This window comes from Micromesistius poutassou, assembly GCF_964030765.1.
Source record: "Micromesistius poutassou genome assembly, chromosome: 20".
In the NCBI taxonomy this organism is placed as follows: Eukaryota; Metazoa; Chordata; class Actinopteri; order Gadiformes; family Gadidae; genus Micromesistius; species Micromesistius poutassou.
This window is the reverse complement of record NC_140290.1, coordinates 5,973,184-5,997,606: the sequence shown is the minus strand read 5'-3', so window position 1 is coordinate 5,997,606 and position 24,423 is coordinate 5,973,184. Positions and strand designations below refer to the sequence as shown.

At 45.8% G+C, this 24,423-nt stretch overlaps 2 protein-coding genes and 1 non-coding gene across 5 annotated transcripts; all 3 read right to left on the bottom strand.

Moving 5' to 3' along the window:
* Nucleotides 1–6,575: 6,575 nt before the first annotated feature.
* On the bottom strand, nucleotides 6,576–18,345 carry gmeb1 (glucocorticoid modulatory element binding protein 1). Of its 3 annotated transcripts, none has more exons than XM_084484956.1 (10): nucleotides 18,225–18,345; nucleotides 17,163–17,315; nucleotides 16,790–16,842; nucleotides 16,543–16,664; nucleotides 16,058–16,161; nucleotides 12,818–12,966; nucleotides 11,998–12,126; nucleotides 10,971–11,108; nucleotides 9,238–9,375; nucleotides 6,576–8,639 (listed from the first exon to the last, which is right to left on the bottom strand). In XM_084484956.1, the coding sequence occupies exons 2-10, from the start codon at nucleotides 17,291–17,293 to the stop codon at nucleotides 7,660–7,662; spliced, it is 1,944 nt and encodes a 647-aa protein (XP_084341082.1). In that variant the 5' UTR covers nucleotides 17,294–17,315; nucleotides 18,225–18,345; the 3' UTR covers nucleotides 6,576–7,659. The 3 variants fall into 3 exon arrangements, with proteins under 3 accessions (XP_084341082.1, XP_084341080.1, XP_084341081.1); XM_084484954.1 differs by having other exon boundaries at nucleotides 16,543–16,683; nucleotides 16,791–16,842; XM_084484955.1 differs by having other exon boundaries at nucleotides 9,238–9,360; nucleotides 16,543–16,683; nucleotides 16,791–16,842.
* A 288-nt stretch (nucleotides 18,346–18,633) lies between these two features.
* Nucleotides 18,634–18,768, bottom strand: LOC311365645 (U11 spliceosomal RNA). The gene has a single exon (XR_014639474.1). It is a non-coding gene; the product is annotated as a U11 spliceosomal RNA (small nuclear RNA).
* A 3,155-nt stretch (nucleotides 18,769–21,923) lies between these two features.
* On the bottom strand, nucleotides 21,924–23,937 carry rab42a (RAB42, member RAS oncogene family a; the record flags this gene model as incomplete). The annotated part of the gene is made up of 2 exons (XM_084484595.1): nucleotides 21,924–22,405; nucleotides 23,723–23,937. 2 exons carry the CDS (start codon nucleotides 23,935–23,937, stop codon nucleotides 21,958–21,960), a joined length of 663 nt encoding a protein of 220 aa, XP_084340721.1. The 3' UTR covers nucleotides 21,924–21,957.
* Between the last annotated feature and the right edge of the window lie 486 nt (nucleotides 23,938–24,423).

Genomic DNA, 24,423 nt, shown 5'->3' with positions numbered 1-24,423 from the left:
TCCCCCCACCTCTTCAACAGCTCGTACAGCACGCAAGTACACTCGGGAAGGGCATGAAGGCCTTCTGTTGTCCCCGTCGATGGCTGCTCTTGTGTGAAGTAGTATTCATAGTCACAGTTAAACCATCGATTCGTGAATGAGAGGTTATGGTGACTGCTGCCCTGGGCTCAATTGCTGGTTGAGCATGTGCATGTCTCAGCTATAGGGAGCAGGATGGTTAATTCATGGCTTAGCTGTTTTTTTATATGTCATAATAGTCCATTACGCCTTGTGGCATGATGAAAGGGGTTGGGGATTGATTCATACACGGTATGCAGTATACAAATACAGGTTCAAGCTAAAGTTCTAGCAACACAAACTTTCAATCTCATATCATGACCACCAGACTAATAACTCAGGGGTTAGATCTAGAGAAAAATGTTCAGTTCTCGTTAAGTAGACATGATGAGCTGCAGCTGGGTTCGGCTGGTGGTACTTTGTGGATGGTTGCAGCAACCTTGAGCAGATGCGTCTCCCGTCAACGTCTGAAAACAGGGAATACAGTTAACACCTTAACACACCTTACTGCAAGGTTTAACATGAATTACTGTCAAATGGAACCGCGTTTAAAAGAGGCACTCAGAAAAGGTTGCAACAGTTGTGTTGTGTTAATAAAACCAGTGAATAAAGTTGAGTGAAGTGAAGGGGAGAGGAGGGCCCGGGAAGACAAGGGAAGAGAAGGCGACACCACAGAACATAGAGCTAGCTACATTACAGGGGTTTGCAGTCACAGTGACCCTGTCTGATTCCACATGGCACTCTGCCGGAGCATGTGCAGTTCTCATTCACATCCCGGCAAGGCCAAACAGAGCCAAAGCCAAAAGGAATTGTCTGGCTTCACAACCCCATGGTATGACCTCGACTGTGTTTTGGTTAGTGTGCAGGTCACAATGTTATTGGCCTTTTTCAGGCTTGCCTCTCTTTTTGCTTCCATCCCATTCTTTTTCATAACATACGCCTTTCTAAGCCTGGCCCCCATCTGGACACAGCCGTCGGCCTCCCGCTCTATCTGAAAACCAGTTCCTTCTCAGCGTGACGGCCTTCTGCTGCATCCAGCGCTCAGACCCCTCCTTCCCCGAAGACCTCCCTCTCCAACTTCACTCTTCCACTCCCAGCTCAAAGGCCTTTCTGGCCTCCATCTCCTGATTATATTCAAGTCTCTCCGGTGCCTGGCATGGTTTTAGCTTCTGGGTAGTTTCTCTCAGGGACTTGATTTGCCCGTCCAGTCGTGAGGCAACCTTGTTGACCAACTTCTCCTGTTGGTTCGGGACTTCTTCTGGAGAAGTTCTTTCTCGCACTGGATGATTCTCTCATGCCTGCAGGACCGAATGGACCTGGGAGAGAAGCTGTCCACCTTCTTTCTGAGCATATTCAGGAGATGAGCCGGTAGTCTAGTCCGTTTTAGAAAACTATTTTACTTTAGATACGTGAGCTAGTTTTGTAATAAGAAACTAACATGAACAGACATGGCACTTGGCCAGTTGCTTCATCCGTTCTTTACCTTTCTCCTCATCCAGCCAACTTTCTCCTTAGTGGGTGTGTAGTGTAGAAAGGGAAGATTCATCTAAGGACAGAATAAGTGTGCTTGTGTCTGTTGTTTTTACAATGGATAATGTTGTTGTGTCAGAGCTGCCAACTCTCATGGTTTCACCGTGAGACACACCTGTTTACACACGCCACACATCCAATTTCAGAGACAGCGGGAGAAACTACCTCGAGACCCCTCCCCCCCCCGCCGTCAACAACTCCGCCAGCCTGTAATCCCGTACAGCCCCCCCCCCCCCCCCCCCCCCCCGTCTGTTGTTGACCTCGGGCCACTACAGTTGCACAACAAAAGTGGTCAAGTTTCAGAGATAAATGTAAAAACTAAATCATACATACTAAAATGCACCTGTTTTTTCTGCCAGATTCTATCAGTTTTAACTGAACTTGCATTTGCTTTACATGACCTAACAAGATGAATACTGTTAAAGATGAAGGCTCTCATTTTGTTTGATCTTGATCTGGCAATGTTTTTCAAAAGTACATACTTGTGTCAGAAGGTTTGTCTTCGTCATTCTAATCATGAGTTGTGTAGAGGCATCTTGCGCTCTGTTCACCCTACCCTCTTCAAAAGCCCAGCCAACCATTCAAACAGAATAACAACCAAAAGCCGCTAGTATAAAGTATGTGCCAATTGTATTCCACTGGAATGTTTTCAAAGGCATATATTATTCTGTTAACAGTCAAGGTAATCTGAAAGTTGTACATTTGCTTATAATTGAGTTCCAGAGACCTTGATGACTGATAAAACTGAATAGGCAGGTCTTTGAATACACTTTCACACAAGCATGAACACATATGCAGACTCAAACACCAATTGCAAAAAGGCAGACATATATGTGGTCTCTCTCTCTCTCTCTCTCTCACACACACACACACACACACACACACACACACACACACACACACACACACACACACACACACACACACACACACACACACACACACACACACACACACACACACACACACACACACACACACACTTATGTTTTGGTCAATTTGATTTCAATTCAGTGGATGGAAAGAGCACAGCTGTCAGGCAAATAATATAGCAATGCAGAAATAGATTAAATATGGCGCACACTTCCTGAATTGAAAACAGGAAAGTGAGAAATTATCAGTGGCAGACTAGTTACTTCAATATTGAACTGGATGAATTGGGTCAAACACCATCCGGCAGTACAGACAGTCTAGCCAACTTACTGAACGAGCCAGCCAAGTTTGCATGCTTATCTAGTAAACATTCAACGTAATACCCTGTAGCACTGTATCAAGCAAAAATCACATTTATTTTAACATTAGCTTTGTTTAATTAGCGCTGCCGATATCAGTTTCACAAACTTTATCGCCAAACAAACATTTAATCCTTGCTGGCCAGATAGCACTGCTGCTCAACAGATGGGGCGCAATGAAGCGCCTCTTATCTGAAATAGAAAATGTATGAACAGCTAACACTTTAAAATAATGGCCCATTCATTTACCATAAATTAACGTGTGGTTAATACCGCAGCATTATTTTATAGCGTTCACACAGGTTAGGGTTAGGGGTAGTGGGTTAAGTTCTGCATTGTAGTTGAGTTTTTGCTAGTTAAAGTTACCCTGGTTTAACTGGCACACCATATCCAATCTGGGGTCATCCCTATGTTTCCCAGGTCCTGTGTTCCCCGGGTCCTGTGTTCCCCACTTTGTAGAATCCGGAAGAATCATGAATATTAGGGTTACGGTAAGGGTTAGGGTCACGGTTATGGTTAGGGTTAGGGTCATGGTTATGGTTAGGGTTAGGGTCATGGTTATGGTTAGGGTTAGGAGTCAGCGTGCGAGTTTGTCATGACCGGGGGAACATAGGACCCGGGGAACATAGGACCTGGGGAACATAGGACCGGGGGAACATAGGCACGCTCCCTCCAATCCTTTGTAGTGGGTTAGGACCCTTATATATTATTAATGAATACCGTGGTAAACATGAACACCATTAGTAAATGACTAAGTCATTAGTTCACTGTTAATTAAAAGTTAGTTAATGCTTAGAACTGCATGAATTAATGTTACTTAATAGTTAATTCATGCACCATAATTGTAAAGGGTAAAAACCAACCAATAAAACCAATGAGAAAACTGTCCTATTTTTGCAGACTCAATGAGTCATCTCTGTAAATAAAAAGCACCAGCATCATCCACGGTCCGCTGAGCTTTTGGAGTCGCTGGCGTTTGTTAGCTCAGCTGGTTGGCAGTACGGCTTCAGCTTAAGCTAGCTTAAGCTCACCTCAACTTGTCAATTCTGCTAAACGGTGGATCCAAATGAACACGAGAAAACGGGTTTGGTTCAAATTAAATAATAACAATAGGTTAATACTCATGTGTGCTTTTGGTGTCCAAATGAATGTTAAGCCTGTCTCCGCCTGTCAAGGTGTCAGTACGTAGGCTATAACAAACTGTAGTTCATTCATTTATAAATGTTTCCATCGATTGCTGACCATTTGAAGATAAACAGTACACTGCACAGCATTCTTGTGATCAATAGGCCGGCGACTTTGCCCATCCATTTTGAAAACAGCATTCTTTGGGGTCGACTACAATTCTCTCCCATCGGCGGCTCCTGCCATGGCCCGTGACTCAGTCGTGGTGCTCTGGACTCCGAGCACTGCGTTCTGCTCACTGCTTCTAGAAGTTGGTCAAAAGTATGGAAAGATGAATACCATCTTCCATTCTGATAGGGTTTCATTTTTACCCATTGCCCAAATGTTTGTTTTATTTCAAAGAAAAGAAATGCCACAAAAACACCTGTTTAAAAAATTAATCAAATCTATAACATGATTAGACGTTGAAATACACCGTGACTCAGAGCTCAGTTTCCCCAAATGACATCGACTGCATTGAGATACGAGGCACTTTCCAACTGTTCCCAATCCCATACCATTAACCCTCTCCGTCTAGAGGACATTACAGCCACGAGATTGTGTTTTCCACTGCCTGAACATCAAACATCCCCATTGCCCTATGTCTGCTTGTTTTTTCCTTTTCATCACAGTAATGTGTAGGCCCACGCCTCAATACATCATAAAAAGCCTTGTAAATACAGGCTTTACAATAATAAAGAAGTCCTCTACGGGGTTATGAATGCTTTTTCACGCCCGCGGAAAAACAATTCAACGCCGAGTGTGTCCGTTCAACGGGAACACTGCGCCGGCATAAAGATTATGCATGGTAAACAAAAAATAAAATAATAATGTAAAGAGATTTACGCTGTGTTGTGGTGGCGATGCAGTCTGGTTCCTTCCACTCTCACAGCGCGCACGGCTGCCTCTCCGTCCTGATAAGCAGCGGGGGGGGGGGCGATATGGGGGGGGTGGGGGGTGGGGGGTGGGGGGCGGTGGGGTGGTGGTGGTGGGACAGATAGGACGCCTCCATGACAGACAAGGTGACGGTCGGGGCTGTGGCAGCTCGCCTAGCCTGTCCTATCCGCTACCGTGACTGGATGTAAACAAGAAGGCCTCTATCTTTGCCCCGCATGAATGGATGAGGCCAGCGGGCGGGCTCCTTTTCCAGCTCCCCCTCTCTCCCTTTTCCTTCCACCTCTCCGTCTCTCCCTTTTCCTTCCATCTCTCTCCCTTTCCTTCTATCTCTTTTTGTTCTATCTCTCCTTCTTTTCCTTCCATCTCTCTCCCTTTTTCTTCCATCTCTCTCTCCCTTTTCCTTCCATCACACTCTCTCTCCGTCGAGGTCTTACACTACATTGCTCCCCACTTTCCAATCACAGCCAAAAAGGGCCCATTTAAAAGTCAATGTTGTCAACAGCCGTCTCTTAAATGCCTGGAAGTCCCCGTTCCAACAGTTATAATATCAGGACCCCCCGTTATTGATTTAGTTTATCTTGGCCCCAAGCCAACGTGCCAAAGTGTGATCCAAACAACTAATGGCACCCATCTCGTGTTATTTAGTGCGAAGGGATCTCCGGAAACTCAAAGTGACTTCCAGAGCGATTTTGGGTGTTGCGCTTAAATGAAGTGAGGATAGATTAATCCATCACGTATTGACTCAAATTAAGCCGCAGCATGAAAGCAACTCCAGGTACATCCCGAGTTGCTCATCGCTATGTTAATATAAGCATGCCTCTGAGAAATATGTGTTATGAATTTAAACTAGCTCATGACATACACCTACTTAACAGTCGGTTAGACTTGAGAATGGTGAGAATTATTTAAAAAAAATTAAAAACATAATGGAGCCTTATCATGCAGTTTGCTTCTCAACGCTCACTGATGCACAGTAGCAGTCGGTTGGAAACCGTAGAGGTGCAGTCAAAGGGTGAGCACAATGAGACACTTCAGCTCCTTTTCAATCTGTGGAGAGCCCTTAGGGCGTCTCTGAGCCAGCGACTGTTGTTTTGGGGCCTTTGTCAGTCAGACCACCGGGAGTCAATGGGTAGGCCCACGCCACGGGCACCTCAGAGACCCTCTCTTGTCCCTGACGACAATGGCTACAGGTGACATGTCGCATTGACTCCGGTAGTTTCAGTGACTCTTGACATCCCTGGGAAAAAATACTGACCTCAATATGGGTTTGATAACTCTTCCCGTTGGTATATCAGCGTATTAGCCTGACGTGCGCACGCGCACACACACACACACACACACACACACACACACACACACACACACACACACACACACACACACACACACACACACACACACACACACACACACACACACACACACACACACACACACACGGATACAATATTCACACAGCCAAGTCAGCATAGATTTAAAAATAATATATGGGAAAAGGAAAGTAATAAAAAGCCTGCTGACCAAAGAGGACTAAGCCTGACAGCTCAGATTCTCCAGCCCACTACAATAGAGCTGACAAGCTGAGAGCAACACACTTTGACAGCGCATCTCTACCCCGTTCCCACAGCATGCTGCCATTATCGTCTTCTGACGCCCTCTGGTGGTGGGACACTGACACTGCACAATTAGCAATTCACACGTTTTAATGTCAGATATTGAAAGAAATTACAAATTCCGTTTGCAAATACCCTCATTTGTTCAATTGAAAATCCTGAAAAATGCACAAGTACAGAACAAGGGTTTCTTTGTTGTTAGTCATAAGCAAAATCATAAATTAATGCTTTGCATGTGCATTTTAGTGAGAACAGAATTCCTCTTTCTTTCGGTTAGAAACTAATAAATACAACACTAGAGTACAATTCAAATAGCAAAACTATATAAATAGTGACTTGAATCAAAAAATTTGCCTAGAAATACCAATGACACTGGGATCACTAAATCCAAAAAGGGGTAAAATGACCACCCTAAACAAAATGATTGAAATGAAAACAGGTTCAAGGTTATTCCACAGAGTGACCTGGTGTAATCACGTTGACACCTTTGAGTGCTAACTAAGAATGTTTGCTTAAGATACGGAAAAGGAAAAAAAACGACTCATGTCTTGGGCAGCTATCTTCTAAAGTTATGTTCAATAATAGACTGCAAGGCTGCAAATGAAAGATAACTAAAGTGATGGAAAAAGCAATATTAAAAAAATGAAAAAGTAATCGCTCTCTAAAGCAACACTACAGCCCAAAAACACAGTGCAATTAGAAGTCAAAGACCAAGAAAAGGCCATTTAGCTTAGGGACTACAAAACTATGTCAGACATTTGTCACCGGACTTTCTCGTCCTCGAGGGGATGCTGAAAAATGTTATTATTATGAACTAATAGAAACAGAAACTCCAAGTATATCCGGTGGGCGAATCCTCATGTGAATCATTGAAATACTGCGGTGGACAGACGTAATAAAATAAAAAAAGAACAATAACAAAACAAAAAGGAATTGATTAGTGCTTGGTCACGGCCAAGGCAGTGAACGGTATGTTGGGGTACTCGGGGGGGGGGGGGGGGGCTATCGTAGGTCCAGGCTCACTCACTGAGGGAGTCCCTCCCTTTGTTTGAGGCTATTAGGAGGCTATTAGGAGTAAGTAGGGGTGTGTGTATGTGTCTGAGTGTGAGTGTGTGTGTGCGGAGATAGGAGGGGGGGGGAGGGGGGTGTTGGCATGTCTCTCTCGCTCATTGGATCTTAGTTTCTCCCTGAGTGCTCTCCTCAATCACCACTATGTGCATCCCGGCCAGCTGCCCGTTGGCGTCCAAGTGCAGCCCCTGCATGGCGCCGGTCTGTGTGTGGTGGTGGTGGTGGTGGTGGTGGTGCCCGCCCGCCCCTTCCACCACCACCGTGGCGCCCTCGCCCCCCACCTCCCCGCTCAGCTGCAGCTCCATCACCCCCACGCCGTCCGCCTGCTCCACCGGCGCCGGGTTGATCTCGATGACCGCGTGCTGCTCCTGTCCCGTTAGCTCCACCACCTCCACCCCCTCCTGCTCCTCCTCCTCCCCCTCCCCCTCCCCGCCCTCCTCCTCCTCCTCCTCCTCCTCCTCCTCCCCGGCCATCACCTCCTGCTGCACCAGCACCTCCGTGGAGCCGCCGCCAACGCCGCCGCCGACCAGGCCCACGCCCGCCTGCTGGCTGAGCTGCACCAGCTCCATGGGGCTGAGCAGGGTGCCCAGCTGCTGGCCGCCGCCGCCGCCGTCCCCCCCGGCCGCCGTGCCCACCAGCGTGAGCCCCGACGAGGGGTGCAGCGTGAAGGTCTCCGACGTCTTGCCGTCGGCGCCCGCCACCACGTAGCGCGTGAACACCTGGGCGCCGGCGGGCAGCAGGGTGACGGTGTTGGCGGCGGAGGAGGAGGAGGAGGAGGCGGGGCCCAGGGCGGTGAGGCCCTGCAGGCCCGCCACGGTGAAGGGCTGCCCCAGCGCCGACGACACGGGGGACAGCAGGGTGAACTGCTGTGGCTGCAGGGCGGCGTGCTGCTGCTGCTGCTGCAGGGCGGCGCCCAGCGGCGAGGCCAGCAGCGTGGCGGTGGAGGCCGGACGCTGGAGGCGGGGCCGCTTGGCCGGCGGGCGCCGCGACGGCGTCTTGCAGCGGCCGGCGGGCGGGCTGGAGAGCATCGCGCGCACGGGAGTCTGCTTCCTCTGCTCCTCCAGCTGCTGCTCCAGGCCTGGGGGGGACGGTGGGGGGGGGGAGGTGGGAGAGGCACGAGCGTTTCAAATGACTGGATGGAACAGTAAAATGGGTGATGCCCGTCGTTGTGGAGAATTGGTAGCGTTAGACAGGGTTCTGGTTTGACTGTTCAACTATGAAGCGTTGCCGCTTTCAGATTTACTTTCAGCATCAATTCAGAAAGAGACACAGAGGAGACTGCCCGGGACAGGTAGTGGTTTTATAGCTCCAGTATAGCTTGGATTAATGGCATAGGGAACGCTTGTGGTTGAGGACGTATCAAACTGCCTACTATTATTAATACTATAATTAATACTTACTATAACTATTAATCATTTCTGATATTTAAACTGTATGCAAATATCCTCATTGGTTTATTTTTAAATCCCGAAAAATGCACATTTTTGATTTGTTTTAGTTGTCGTAAGCAAAAGGCAAAAAGCATAAAATGTCATAAAAATCTCAAACTGCTTTGCATTTGCATTTCAACGGAAACCAAACCAATCTCGCTTTACTTTGCCGCTTCTTTAGGTACGAGTAACACCATCCCGTGTGACTTGTGGTGTAAAAGATATATTAGGCTGGGGTCTACTCACTGGTGAGCGCGGTGATCACCTGCTCCTGGCTGGGGTCTGTCTGCTCCCTCTTCCTCTCCAGGATCTTCTTGACTGAGTCCAGCAGTCCGAAGACCTGGGCCAGGTTACTGAGCACTGCCACCTCTACCAGACAGGAATCTGGGATCAGTGTGGCAATCAATCACAAGGTAGCTCCGCTTTAGGCCAAGAGATCTTAATACATATGTTTCAAAAACGATTGCCGGGACCCCCCCCACACATATTTACATATGAAAAGGAGAATACTAAAACATAACTGCATAATCAATCAAACAACTGTGAATTAATAATTATTATTCTACTTCGTTTAAGAATGCATGATTCTGATTGGCTGGGAGGAGGGCATTAACCCGGCAGGTTGCCCACTGACTGAGCACAGCGTCATCAAATAGTAGATCAATACGCCGCTTGTATTTTTTTTCTATCACAGAAAAGTCAAACCCCGGGTCCTATGTTCCCCGGTCGCGACTTTGTTTTTCGTAGGCGGAATCCGGGAAAAGTTCAGCCTCAAGCGCTAGGATTGGACAGACAAACTCACACGCAGACTCCTAACCCTAACCCTAAACATAACCATAACCGTAACCCTCACCCTAACCATAACCCTCACCCTAACCATAACCATAACCGTAACCGTAATATTCATGATTCTTCCGGATTCCACCTACGAAAAATTTGCTAACGTTATTCACCGTAGTTCTAAAGGGGACTACTTTTTGAGGGAGATGAACCCTAACCCTAACCCTCAAAGAGAGTATACATTTATTAAGCATGCAATACGAATAGGAAAAAGCAGAATTATTAAAGTATTTGAATTGTTTTATTATGTTGGCAAGCAAGAAGTAGAAGAAACGGGATAATCACCTCAAGGCAGGGCAATAAACAGTTTGATATGCCCGGCTAGTGGAAGGTTACCGGTAAGCCGTCCACGAGCCGGGCATATCAAACTGTTTATTGCCCTGCCTTGAGGTGATTATCCCTTACTTCAACCGCTTAGTTTCCTGCAGGAACCTACAGTGGGTTCAACCCTCTTTCAGTGTGTCCCCTCGGAGCCTCTCACCAGAATACGGTCTCTCTTTCAGTGTCGACCCTGCCCCATCTCACCATAAACCTGTCTCTCTTTCAGTGGGTCCATTTTGCCCCATCTACCCATAATACAGTCCCTATTTGAGGAACCTACAGTAGATTCAACTATCACCATGGGTGAGATTAAACCATCACCATGGGTGATGATTTAATCTACTGTAGGTGGATTCAATTCCCTTTAATTCACTCGGCTTCCACCCTGCCCCATCTCACTATAACGCCGTCTCTCTTTCAGCATGTCCCCACTGTTCCACTCACCATAAGGCTGTCTCTCTTTTAGCATGTCCCCTCTGTTCCACTCACCATAAGGCTGTCTCTCTTTCAGTGTGTCCACCCTGGCTAACCTCACCATAATACTGTCTCTTTCAGTGTGTCCACCCCGTCTCCTCTCACCATAACACTGACTCTTTCAGTGTCCCCCCCCTGCCTAACCTCACCAGAATACTGTCTCTCTTTTTCAGTGCGTGGCTCTGATCGTGACGGGACGCCTGACCACCACCAACCGGACCCGCTCACTTCACCGCCACGTTCTAGTCCCTTTTCTTGGCTCCATGCGTGTCACCTCTGCTCCGTCACGCAGCGAACAGGTGCTTCCTAGGCCCCCTCGCGGCGCAGCAGATGGTCCTACTCACCAGCGTCCTGCATGGGCGCCTGGTCACCCGCGTGCTGCACCCCGTTCAGCAGGCCCAGCAGCTCCGTGGTGATGTTGCTCACCACCTCCCCGATCAGGCCCACGTCGGCGATGCCCTTCCAGAAGCTCAGCGTCTCCTCTGTGGGGCGACAGCAGCAGCAAAACGTGGACGCACCCGAAAGTGGATGGATTCAGTAGGAATACAACGACGCCAGAGGGGAGGGCTTTGGACAATGTGTCAGGGCCGTGCAATTAATCCAATTTTTTTTTAACGGTGATTAGACAAACAATCTCCGAACTAATATAATCGAGTTTAAACTATTATTTAGTTTAATTTGCCTCATTTGGCTTAATAGGCCAAATATTTAGCCTGTTAAGCCCTTTGAGACTGTAATGGTGATTAAGGGCTATACAAATGAAATTGAATTGATTAGTATTCTTTTTTATTAAAATATATATATATTTTCGATTTGAACATTTTGTCTATTTGTTTAAGGGGAAGTTTAAAAGTTCTCAGTTACAAAGTGTTTTTTGGAGAGAAAGGCAGAATAAATGCATCATGTTTTCAAACTCAAACTAATTGTTTGAATAATCGTTATTTAAATATTGACCAAAATTATCGTTATTATGATTTTTTCTGTAATCGATGGTTGGTGCAACATGAATGATTCAAGTTTGAACACATTCACTCAGAAGGAGGGCTCCTCTGTTTAAACACTTTACGCTGCACATTATGGCTTCAATGAGATTGGGTTTTTCGCTCCTGCCGTGCATGACTATTAATTTGCTACTTGTCAAATGCAAATCACAGGGCTCTTCTGAGTGATGGCCCAGGGTGGCTCTTGTTGTGACAGCCAGATCAGCCAGACTAGTTTATACTTCACATTAATATTCTTTATATTTTCTAGATACCTTCCTTTTCACTTTATATCCTCTACAGAAATCAAAGTTCACTACTTTGCAATGAGGCTCCGTGGGTCCCTGGTTCCCTGTGGGTCCCTGGTTCCCTGTGGGTCCCTGGTTCTGACCTGAGAGTTCCCCGGCGTCCCTCTTGTCGGAGGAGTCCGATCCCACCGAGCTCCAGTCCATCTTCCCCGTCAGGGTCTCCGTGCCGTCCTCGCCCACCGCCACCGTCCCGTTGCCCAGGACCACCTGGGCTGCGGGCCGTGAGCACACCAGACACACCGTTAGACGAGGGACAAGGGAGCGCTGGTTGACTGAAGGCCTGGCTGGTTACCGCTGCACCCCCGCTCAATCCAACCGCGTGTTGAGGTTTGCTTATTTGCAAACATGATATAGATTAGCTGTTCCGTATCTTTATATGAAGGTGGCATTTTTTTTTATACATTGGAAAGACAAGTGTCCACATGACCTGATCAAATATAAAGAATATATTAAATGATCAAATATAATAAATAGAAATATAAAGATAAAGGGTATGTTCTCAAGGTTTGTTTTCCACAGGTGGCAGAATTCAAGTAAAATCAAAGTTGGTTTGGATAATTGAGTAGTCAGTAATCACTTTCAACAAAATCATGAAAATATATTTTTTAAGGTCATTTAAATAACTAATTCCAATCGGGCTTCATATCTGGCCTATATCGTCCCCTCTTGAAAACCTTGAATAAAGGTCAACATAACTGCTCAAAATAATGGCTTCCAGGTCTGGGCTAAGGGCTTCCAGGTCTGCCAGTCTTGCCAGACTGTATGGAAAACTCTATGGATGTAAAGTGTGGTGTGTGTGTGTGTGTGTGTGTGTGTGTGTGTGTGTGTGTGTGTGTGTGTGTGTGTGTGTGTGTGTGTGTGTGTGTGTGTGTGTGTGGGGTCAGAGAGGGGCGGCGGCCTCACCTTGGGAGGAGGTGGGCGTGGTCAGCCCACTGCCGTCGGGGGGGAAGCGTGTGTTGTTGATGAGCAGGTCGAACTTGGTGCTGCGGCACGTGTTGGTGCAAAGCGTGTTGTGCTGGTAGAAGTCCAGCTGGCCCGAGTCCATCATCTTCCTGGAGACGTGAAGATGAACAAAACGCTACGCTATTGAAACAGGGATTTGGGGCTTCCTTAGCCTGGCTATTGCCAGACCGAGCTCAGATCGTAGATTGCACGTTGGTCTGGGGAAGCTGCTGTCATTTTCTTGAGCACAAGAGGCGTGATCAACAGGCGGAGTTACGTTGACTTTGTACGCAATCGGCTGCTTGCCGTCGCTTCCCTGTCGTCATTGTGTTAAACCAGCCAATAGCGCGCCAGGGGGAAAAGCCAGCTTAATGATTGGCTCCGGCAAAAACGTATCGAAACTAGAAAGAAATGTATTGCTCTTCTCCAGACCCTTCTGCAGAGCGAACTCAAATCACCGGCAGAATGGGCGGGGCTACCCAGTCTAGGGTTTCCCAGTATGTCACTATTCCCAGAGCCCGTCTATGGAGAGCCTTGGCACTCTCTATTGAGCCCCATTGTATCGAACTTGGTTGCAGTTCCATTAGAATTCCACTGGGGGTGATCACATGAGTGCAGATTGAATGGGGGTCTATGGGGCTAGACGGCTAAATGTGTCTCTTTCACCTGCTTTTCGTTGAAATATCGCAGATTGTATTGTAGATTCCGCAAGTTCAATATAGATTATAGTTCAAAAGTCGAATGAATGAGTACTTCTGTCCTTTCGTTTTCTTACAGTTTGGGCCGTTGTTGGCCGTACACGCTAGCATTCTGCTAATGAATGCTGATTGGTCAGGGACGGACTTGCGACTGATTACGACCAGAGACCACGCTTGATGGCATCTGAAGCTGAAGCACAATCAGAAACATTATCTTAAGGAGGTCTTTCCGTCTAAGTTAATTGTTATATATTATATGTATATATATTATATATAAAATATATATATTATATATGCGGTAGTGCCAAAGTGACTCAGAACATGCCGTAAAGCAGGACCTCTGGCAGTGACGTCATCATCCTTTTGAACGGATTTTTAGAACAGTTAACACTTTTTGAATGTGACTCTCAAATTACTTGACAAAAAGTGACACCCTGAGAAAAGTGGAATTTGAGGGCGAAACCGCGTCAACTCACATTCATTCTGCACTCACTGGCGAGTGCCCTCGCATGGACAGAGATGTCAGTTCAGAAACCGGTTCAGTCACCAGAGAGTGCCGGTTCTCTTCATATTAGACATTCTCTGCTATTCCTCTTCATCCCAGCGGACACCCCAATGTCCCTTATGTTGCACCAATTCTAAAGGCTCAGTCATGGTTGACCACGTGGACGCAACGCAATGACCACGCAGACCGCGTCGACGCAGTCGTGACCCTGTTTGGGTTCTGCGTCGGGTTTTAGTGAGCGGGCCAATCACAGCCCTTGCGCTGCGTCGCCACAACGCAAGGTTACAATTTTTGTAACCACGTCACCCTGCACGTCAGGCCCTTGCACCGGACGCAAGGAGGGTCCCGCAAGGACGTGACCCCCTTGCGTTGCGTCGACGTGGAACCACAACTAAGCCTTTAGAGAGCATTGCATTTGTTAGTGATTGTTGAGAGACACGTCTTGTAAACCATGGACGGTCATAGCAGGGTATGAGGTATAGCACTGAGTCGGTAGGCATGGAGGTGGCCGTGTGAACTCAAAGTACTACCCCATGCTCTAGTATATAAAAAGAGCAGACCCATAAATATGTGTTTGTTCGACCACGCCTCTGTGAAAATGGTCTATTGTTCCTCGTTCATGGCATTTGCAAACATGGAGTGGGAGTAGGAGACTTTGAGTTATAATCTATTTTTACGACTGTGGGGCCCCATGATGCTACTGGGACTTCAGTGGAAAGGTTGGCGTACTGTGTGCATGTTTGCTACGGTCTGTTTTACTCCGATTCAGGAGCGATTTCAAACTATTGAGAAGATTGCACACAGCACTCATCCCTGACCTTGTTTCCCGTTATAAGAAGGCCACAAATAAACCGTGTTGTTTGTCATACGTGTCAAAAGTTATATAAAGAAAAGCAAGCAAGCTAGCTGACAGACATACAGACAGAAACTCAAGATTAATCACTGACATGCTCTGTAAAACAAAATATGCGGCATCCAGCGATAAAAAAAAGGAAATTAAATAGTTTCTGCCGAGTGTCACACACACACACACACACACACACACACATACACACACTCAACTGCCCTTGGGCCTAAAAGCAGAGTGAAGATTACAAGCCTTGTCACAACACTTATGTTTCCACTCGACAATCGATGACAGAGCATGAACCATAAACTCCACCGAGCGGGCAAACACAAAAGGAAAAATAGCGTTTACGACTTAAAGCCATGTGAATGTTTTACATATCAGACACCTTTTTCGTAGTTTAAGGCCAGCTTTGCAGTGCGTGACAAAAACTAGCGTCATGTGTTCAGGACTTTTGCCCACGCAGAACCCAGCAGCGTGATGGAGAGTGACGGAGAGGGGTGAGGGGGAACAAGGAGACTTTCAAAGTAGAAACAGCCCAGAGATGTTTTGGAGAGAACATCACTGGCTGTGGCGGGCATATTTTTGCGAGGGAATCTGCATTTCAAATGAAATAAGTTTGCAAACTTACTTCAACTCGGCCTTGCCAGAAGCATGAGCCACAACAAAAAACAAAGCCGTCCTGATAATGACGCGTCGGAGTGGCACTGAGGCAGCCATCACTTCATTGCAGTGCGGTGGTAAAGGGTGGTAGCCGTGACGTTTATTTGCATTTGGCTGCACATAGAACTCTTTATACAGTTGCAGCACAGCTCCCTGAGCATTCATCCTTACAGTAGGAAGCAGAGATCTCACGCCAACTTGGCATTCACGACCGACTCCTAGTCTTGAGGAGATCATAAATGTCACGGTAAACATTACCACGAGCTGCCGTTAATGTTTACTATTATCATTCACTGCTCATAACTAATACAGCTCATAACTGATGTAAGTTATGTTAGTGATGAGCTATGTTCCTGTTGTAGTTGTTATATGACGTTATATCATTTTACGCAACCGACAGTGTTATTCGATGACAGGAGAAGCAACATTAAACTCAATGCTAGGTTGACCAATAGCTTAACATCTCTAATGGTAGAGCGTCTCCTCACCTTAACATGACCCCTCCCATCCGGATGGCTCGCTTCCAGTCCTTCAGAGTGGCCTTCCCAGAGATATGCACAAACTGCTTGGGGCTGATCAGCTGGTCTTCATACTAAAGAGAGGTGATGATTGTCTTAAAAACTGGTCTTCATATTAAAGAGGTTTTGATTTGGTTCATTTCCAACTGATAATCCAGGAAGGGGGTGTGTGTATATATACACATCGAACAAAGTATAAGGAATGTCATCTGAACCATCAAGATTGCATGGTGCGAAAGTGACAAAATACCCTAGTCCCGTCGGCTAGCTCTGTATCAACCTGTTGCAGGCGTTACATGAGGGAGCAGGAACCATCACAGTTGGTTAAACTCTTACAGGAAATATCATCTGCTCTGGTAAGATGCACAGGTAACAGCATTGTCTCGAGGAACAAAGTACTAATTGGTGTAAATCCATTGGTTGTGTTTTGGATTTGAAGGGGATCGTACACACACCTTGACACATTTCACGTTGATACCTGGACACACAAACTTCTTGACCAGCAGCACGGCTTTGCTGTCGCCACAGGTGATGGGGTAGCCCAGCTCCATCTCCTCCCCGTCCACCGAGGTTTGTTCTTGCGTGAAGAAAACACCAACACACACACAAGCAGGGCAGACAGCGGTAGTTTAAACATCAGATATGACCCGTGTGTGTGTACATTTTTAACGGACTCTGAGCCGTCAAGTTTCGCGTTCTCACCTGGAAGTGCTTCCACCGTCATAACGGCGGCATCAGTTTCTCCCGACTCATCACTGGAAAATAAAGTGTGCGTTGACAATATAATAGATAATGAATATAATATATATATCAAAAAGTCTTATTATATATAAAATTAAATACTTGTTATCAATACTTGCTTAATGTTAGCATGACATGCGTTCTTTCACATACAGGTTATCTGTAATGTTTTTAATTTACAAAATAGGGTGGTGTTCCAAACAGTGTGTTCAGATGTAATCCTTAGGTCATTCTATTGGACACAGACAACTGCTAAAAAAAAAAGTGCTCAAATTTAAAACAATAGTAAAATATAATGTATTCAGGCTTTGAATAAATAGCTGTAGCTCCCTACCCAGATGTGATGGGCTGCAGCTGGAGGATGACCTGGGTCTTGTTGGGGTCATCGGGGTCTCCCTCATCCTCCGTGGTCTTCACGACCACCACCTCGCCCATGGACATGGTGACCTCGCCGGTGGTCGCCATCTATCGCCCCGCACTGTACACACTGTAGCAAATACGGATGTTGTTGTGTTTACTAAGGTCGCTACAATCAGTTTGATGAGTCATACAGACAACACATGGCTGAACTCAAAAGACACAAAGCATTACAATCGGTGTTTTTAATACATATGACTGGCACACGGCCAGATTTAATCATTCGCAATATTAGTCATGCTTCTAATAAGTGAACGTATGTACTTCAAATCAGGTTGTGGTTGTCCACATAGCGAGTCAGACCTTCTGTGATCCGACCAGTTTATATAACATAATACAGCAATAACCGCATGTAACGTTACCGTTTGATAATCCGTTAACCGGCTGTCCCATGTTATATATTCTGCTATGTACATGAAGAATGGAGACAGACTACGAGTAGGGGATGTATGCATGTTCGGCACCTAACGGGAACAGTTGGCACACAAATAAAAGTCATCGTTCTAAGTTTATCGGAGCACACGGCGCGTTCATTTAGGCACAAGTAATAGACAGCCGCCTTCTGCAGCACACAGTCCCCAGACTTGACGGTAGCCATTACTATTAACACAAGGGCGTAGTGTGTTAAAACGAAGGAGCGTTTTCCAACATTACGCACTGGACTAGTTCAAGCGACGGCAAAGTTTGCATTTACAGCGTGACGATTACGTGCCACTTGTCTCTGGGATCGTGCGTCCCTTCGTAGTCTGCATTTTTATTCTCCGCTCCCCCTCAAAATGACGTCTCCCTGTGCGGCAGCACGTACGGCAAACAACGGCGCGACGACGGCACGGCCCCGCCATTCTGGGATCGGCTGACTGGACGCCTAAACCACTCAGGTTTAGAGTGTAAAACGAGCCGTTTCGGACACAGAAACCGCGTCTATGTGAGAGTCGATGTCAACAAGTGATGAATTTACGACCGATTAATTAATCCTTACCGTTTAAGAAGCGAAATACATCCCTACATTCTGAAGAACTGCAGAGCATGCGCACACGGAGGACATACACTTCCTGCTCCACAGTGCTCGCTTGTTTTCACATTGAAACGCTGCGAGGACGCTAACGCAACTGTGCACAGTTCCTCGAAACGAGGGCGCTTTACTGTTGCATCAAAGACACGTCAGTACTAACATATTTAAAAATGTTGCATACGTTTAAAATAGTTATATGGGAAATATTGGCAATATCAATCCGTTGCACGAGCGCAACGTGTTGCCGTTACTGGTCTGAGCTACCGTCTCCGCTACATAGTCACGCAAACCGATTCTTACAGCATGTTCAGTTTAGTACGTAGGGACGTGTAGCGTACCTCGAATCGAGTTTATTTTATTTTTTTTCACAGTTTCTTGGGGCGCCAGGATAACGATCACTAGCAGCCCCGGTTTGAAAAAATTGTGCTTCCGAAATCTCTTGATATCGATTCCGCAAGGAGGGTGGTTTGCCCCCACCCTCCCTGTGCCATTCACAGCAGAAGCCCTTTTTACTAAAGTAGGGCCTGAGCCGCCAGACCATGGGGAGAGCACATCATCTAGAGTCAGGGTTTTAAAAAAATATATCATTCTTCATGCCTCAGGATTTGTTCATAGTTGAATAATGTCAACGTTTAAGACATCAACGATAGCAATTGACAACAGATAGATTTTAAATGAACTAGATTCGTATTTGTCTGCTGCAAGGCCTTGTGGGTAAATAGAGAGACCAATCCGACGTCTGGTTACCAATCAATGGTCGTACTACTAATATATTACTATTATAGTAATTGGAATTTGGTCTGGTTGTCTTAAACACAGGCTATATATACCTTTATATTAAACTGTAACATTATATTTTATTGAATCATTTAACACAAGTTTTCATATGTAGGTATTTATGCGGGATGAGGGTCATACTATTCCTTATCAAAAGAGGGCGCCAGAACCCAAGAAATATGTTCGTTGTTTTTTTTTTTTTTTACAAATCAATACAACCATAAGTACAAAAGGCAGATATTCCTCAAAGTTTAAAATAAATCACATTTATTCAACAAAACGGTGAAATGTGTCACTAATAATGAGAAAAATCATAGTCTTGCAGTAAAGAATGCCCTTAGATATTTTGATAATCCCTAACGTTTCAGAAGTTGGGCAATTCCACGTAGCCAACGGTGGAATGTCATGTCTAAATCAGGGATCAAGGAGATTAAATGTGTTAGGGCTGTAGGGGTATTGGTAATCATCACCACCAATATTACATCAGTAGTATTGTAGCCACAACGTTTTGCAACAACATTAAGATTAAGACCTCCGATTTTAAGACTTCATAATCATAATCTTTGACCGCTGCCTTTACAGCAAATAACAAATGAATTATCTTCCTCTGTTTTAACATAATCCGACAGTGGACTCGGGTTTTGGCTTAGCATATCATGCTGTGGATGGAAGGCATATCACAGGGAGGAAGTCAAGCAACGGCACAGCCATATATTACCATTGAAAATAACATAGACCAGGCGGTAACACACCATTCACAAAGAATACTAAACAAAACACAGACAAACACAGTGAATCTTTGACATTGTTTCAAATGTTTCACATATTTCAAATGTTAGAAAAGTCAACTTATACACAAAATTAGTATGGGCATCTCAAAGAAAGACATAAATACCTAATTAAATACACATAGAGTCCATACATCAAATGTCAAAACATGAGTTGGAAAATGAAAGGTTGATACATGATTGTCTCCCAATAAACCAGTGGTAGGCTAAGTGAACCTTATCATGTATCCACACTAAGAGTTGCATCACACATTGGCTCTCTGACCTACTCACTTTATTAAGCAATCTACAAAATAGGATGCATACTGTTAGCAGCATAGTCACACTGACACATGTAGGGGAAGAATAGGAGAGAGGTGAATCATTTCATCTATAAAGGGGGAAATTATGCTGGAAAAGGCTTTTTTGGGTTCATTAGCCATGTTCAACCAACAAATGATACCTTAATATGATAATAATAAAAATGATGATAATAATAATAAGTCAAAGCATCAGATAAAAGCTGTATTTTCCGTCTCCCACTGTGTACTGTAACCACGTGTGTTTCTATTGGCCTGCTGGTCAAAGACTAGATTAGAGGAGAAGAGCAGACCTTTCAGCCATTGTATATATGGCAGCATATTAGTAGCCGATTATTGTATAATATTAAATGAGCAAAACCTTACAACAGAGTACCATGTCTTTATATGTGGTCTTGTGTTAATCTCCCAAAGCTCTACATATGTTATTGTAATTGGAAGCAACGCATTATGACCTGATATACATGGCCCAGAAGCACATTTATTGATTTAATATGTTAAAAGGTATAGATACACTGATGTGAGGTGGCTACGTCAGTAAAGAGTGAACTATTTGACTACACGGCACAGCCTGGATCGCCACCACAGTTTACCAACTATACAGTGGAAGAATGTCGCACCAAACATTTTGGGGTAGGTCGCTAACTACTTAGGCCTTGCCTCTATTCTCTGTTTCCTGTAGCACAGCATTAACGCTGGGTAAAGTCAACAGAATGCTCACAAACGCTAAACCCTTGTGAAGTCTACGAGAACTGACGTAAGGAGCCAGTCACTATAGCTTTGCCCTTATAGATGGAGATTTGCCACGGGAGGTGGAGAAACTAGTCGATTTCTATTGTACATCTTGTATCCCCTGATGATGAGACATCATAACGTAACAAATGCGTAGTGGCAACTAGCTACGGCCTAACAACAATCTACATCAACATATACTTCCACTAGAAATAATATAATTATGTTTTACAAAACATGACCTGATCTATTCACAAATATCGTTAAAGGTTTCAGTCCTTTTTGGCAAGAGTGCACGCAACAGTTTTACAGAAGCGAGACGATCACATCAAACTCATCACGGTGACATTTAGTGTCTTTACGTGCACTATGTCTGTACGTGCGCACCATCAAATATCTGTATCTATTTAACCTTTTAGACTGGCATATAATAATTTTCTTATTCTTACTCATTATGTACGGTCGATAGAATATGTAGACAAAGCCTTGGACGAATGGAACTCAACTATTCAGAAACCCACAATAGTGCCTTTATCGTAGTCCGTTAACACCATTTGTGTCCAATGGGGTCAAGGCTACACTAGGTCTTACAATTCTAACCAGTGCAAAGCAAGAGCTGTCTGGCTCACTGTCATACCAGATTGGTTAACAAGACACACACGTGAAGAGACACTCTATTGGATGCCCATCAGGATGTGATGACTGGCCCCGCCCACCTCGTCCTCATCAAAAAAAAGAATAAATACATTCACAGTTATCAAAAATAAAAGCAGTGCACATAATAAGATGGAGGGCCTCAGAGTAGGTAGTATCTGGCGGGACTATTGCAGAGACACCAAGATGTCTGTGTGTGTGTGTGTGTGCGTGTGTGTGTGTGTGCGTGTGTGTGTGTGTGTGTGTGTGTGTGTGTGTGTGTGTGTGTGTGCGTGAGTTTGAATGAAGGGGACTTGCTTCCTCTATTGGAAGATAAGGGGTGATGAGTTTGAAACAAGGATATTTGGGATACAAACAGGGTGAGGTTGGTGGGGCGGGGTGTGGCGGTGGCGGTGGCGGTAGTGGTGGTGGAGGGAACGGCACGGCGCCCCATCTGGCCGGGGGACGCGGTCAGCAATTGCAGCCCCTCTCGGCGGTGGCGGCGGCCAGCTCTACCCCGTCGTCGTCCTCGCTGGGGTAGAGCACCTTGGCGGTGAGGCCACTCTTCACGCCGTCCCAGCCGTCCCGCGTCACGATCTCGCCCATCTTCATCAGCTCGTAGATGTCCCGCGTCAGCAGCTCGAAGGCGCGGTCCACGTTGACGTTGCACTTGGCCGAGGTCTCCACGTAGCGGATGCCCAGGTCGCCCGCCAGCCGCTCGGCCTCGTCGCGGCTCACCTTGCGGTCCGAGGCCAGGTCGCTCTTGTGGCCGATCAGGATGAAGACCATGTGGTGGGGCAGGATGTGCTCGCTCACCTCCTTGTGCCACTCCCGCACGTGCTCGAAGGTCTTGCGGTTGGTGAGGTCGAACACCAGCAGGCCGCCCACTGAGTTGCGGTAGTAGGAGGTGGTGATGGACCTGTTTGGGGTTGGAAAAAACGGGGGAAGCTGTGTGTGAGTGATGGTCCAGCAGCATGGGGGGGGGGTTTATATGCAGGGTTGACTTTGAAACACACTTTGGTTGCACACTGGACGCAGTGATCTGTCTATCAGCACGCTAAACACAAATCAGGATGGAGGGCTGATAATTTGACGGGACCCAAAGTGGGTCACCTTGGGTGCCGGTCGTTCAGAGTGCTGAGAGGGCGCCGCACTTGTCTGAGGGGGCCGATTGGACATGACAGGCTTCACTGTTTTGCTGTGTTGCAAGTCGATTCACAGTCAAGTGATTGACCACTGATAACTGGAATAACAGACAATGCAGCTTAATAATTTAAAAAGATTAAACCCAACTCAGAGTTGGTGTCCGCATGAGAGCCAGAATGGTCATAATTTGTTTGTCAAAAATTGTTGCAGCAGCAGCAGTATGGCAGCAGAAGTAATAGTGCAAGCAAGTTAGTTTGATTAAGTAATTGGGAGTCCCAGTCAAGCTTTATGTCTAGCAACGCCCCTGGGTCGGACCTGTTGCAGACTGCAGGGTATTACCAGCCTGGCAAGCATAGAAGCTTGTGCTTGAAAGGAAAATGGGGATCTAAAAAGCGGATCTACACTTGAAGAGAGAAAACCTGTCACACTGCAAAACTATTAGAAGTAGAAGTCAAGGCAAACGCTTTTCAGGGATGACCCATTCAGTCTGAAAGAAGACTAAATCTAGGGCAGTACAGATAGTACAGAGAAGAACAATCTCGAAAGGGAAATAGCAGATCTAAAGGCTGCATTTCTAGACGAGGACTGTTTTATGAATGTAGACAGGCCTATGAGACAGAATCCTCAGTGATGCTTTTGATGATGTATTGCAAAGCTCCGTGGTTACATCAGACAGTTATTTTTCAACGTTATCTCGGTTATTGTATCAACAGCTGCCTTGAAAAATGTATGGGGCCCAAGGAAGCAAACATCACTGATATGAGGTTTGCTATCATCCGTAAATTAATGAGACGATGCGACCCGATTTGTAAGATTGTTTACATCCTGAAATAGGTCAGACTGTCACGCAAATTATGTTGATCTCATTATTGGCCACCTTACCTGTGTAGAAAGATGTAAATGCCTAATAAGGAATACAAGCTACAAAAACATAGACCACATTATATGGGTCATTTTGAAGCAGTCTACAGCCAACCAAGGAGGCCTTTATTCGTCGGCTATGCTGGACGCGCCAGCGATGCGTGTAATTTATTGTTGCATGAATCAATGCATTGATACGTGCACTAAATAAATATGTACTCTATCTTACCTGAATCGTTCCTGTCCAGCCGTATCCCAAAGCTGAAGTTTGATTTTAATCCCTGGTTCAATATCAAGCGATCGAGCGTAAAAATCGACACCGACTGTGGGATCCGCTACATCGCTGTATATCCCGTCCGTGAAGCGCTTCAGCAACGACGACTTCCCTACCGTGGAGTCGCCCAGTAAAATGATCCTAAACTGATATTGCCACAAAATATCCATTGCATGACTAGAACAACGTACCCCAGTGAGACTGAAACAAAGCCCCGCACGCACTGTGTTTACATGAAGCCACTGAATGCTACCACTTTCCCTCTGGTAAGGACGGTGAACTGTAGCCCCAGCTTTGGGTACCGGAGCGGGCTGATGCTGCAATCATGTGACAGATTTACGGACTACAAGTAAAACTATTAATCTGCAACAATAATGATACGTCGGGGGGAAAAAGCCCTGTTGGTATTTTAAGACGTAGGGCTATGGGGGGAGGGAAATAAATAGCTAGAGAACTGAAATCAAAAGCTTTCATGTCTTAACGTTACTGATCAACAAGCGCTGAAACCCTGGGCTCTCCATGGTTCTGAAATAGGTCACTGCAGGAGCGGTCGAGTTTCGTTAAATAACACAGAATGTTCGTGTTTCGTTTGAGTAGGCCTAACTTGAATAAAATAGTATGTATATGTATATGAAACATTTTTATGTATTCGGTAT

Excerpts from the sequence above, each read along its gene's own strand:
- gmeb1 (XM_084484954.1), bottom strand. The coding sequence starts at position 17,293 with ATGGCGACCACCGGCGAGGTCACCATGTCCATGGGCGAGGTGGTGGTC. Across the intron at positions 16,843-17,162 it reads CTGCAGCCCATCACATCTGG|TGATGAGTCGGGAGAAACTG; the intron begins GTAGGGAGCTAC and ends TTTATTTTCCAG. Across the intron at positions 12,127-12,817 it reads CACGCCCACCTCCTCCCAAG|CCCAGGTGGTCCTGGGCAAC; the intron begins GTGAGGCCGCCG and ends CACGGCCCGCAG.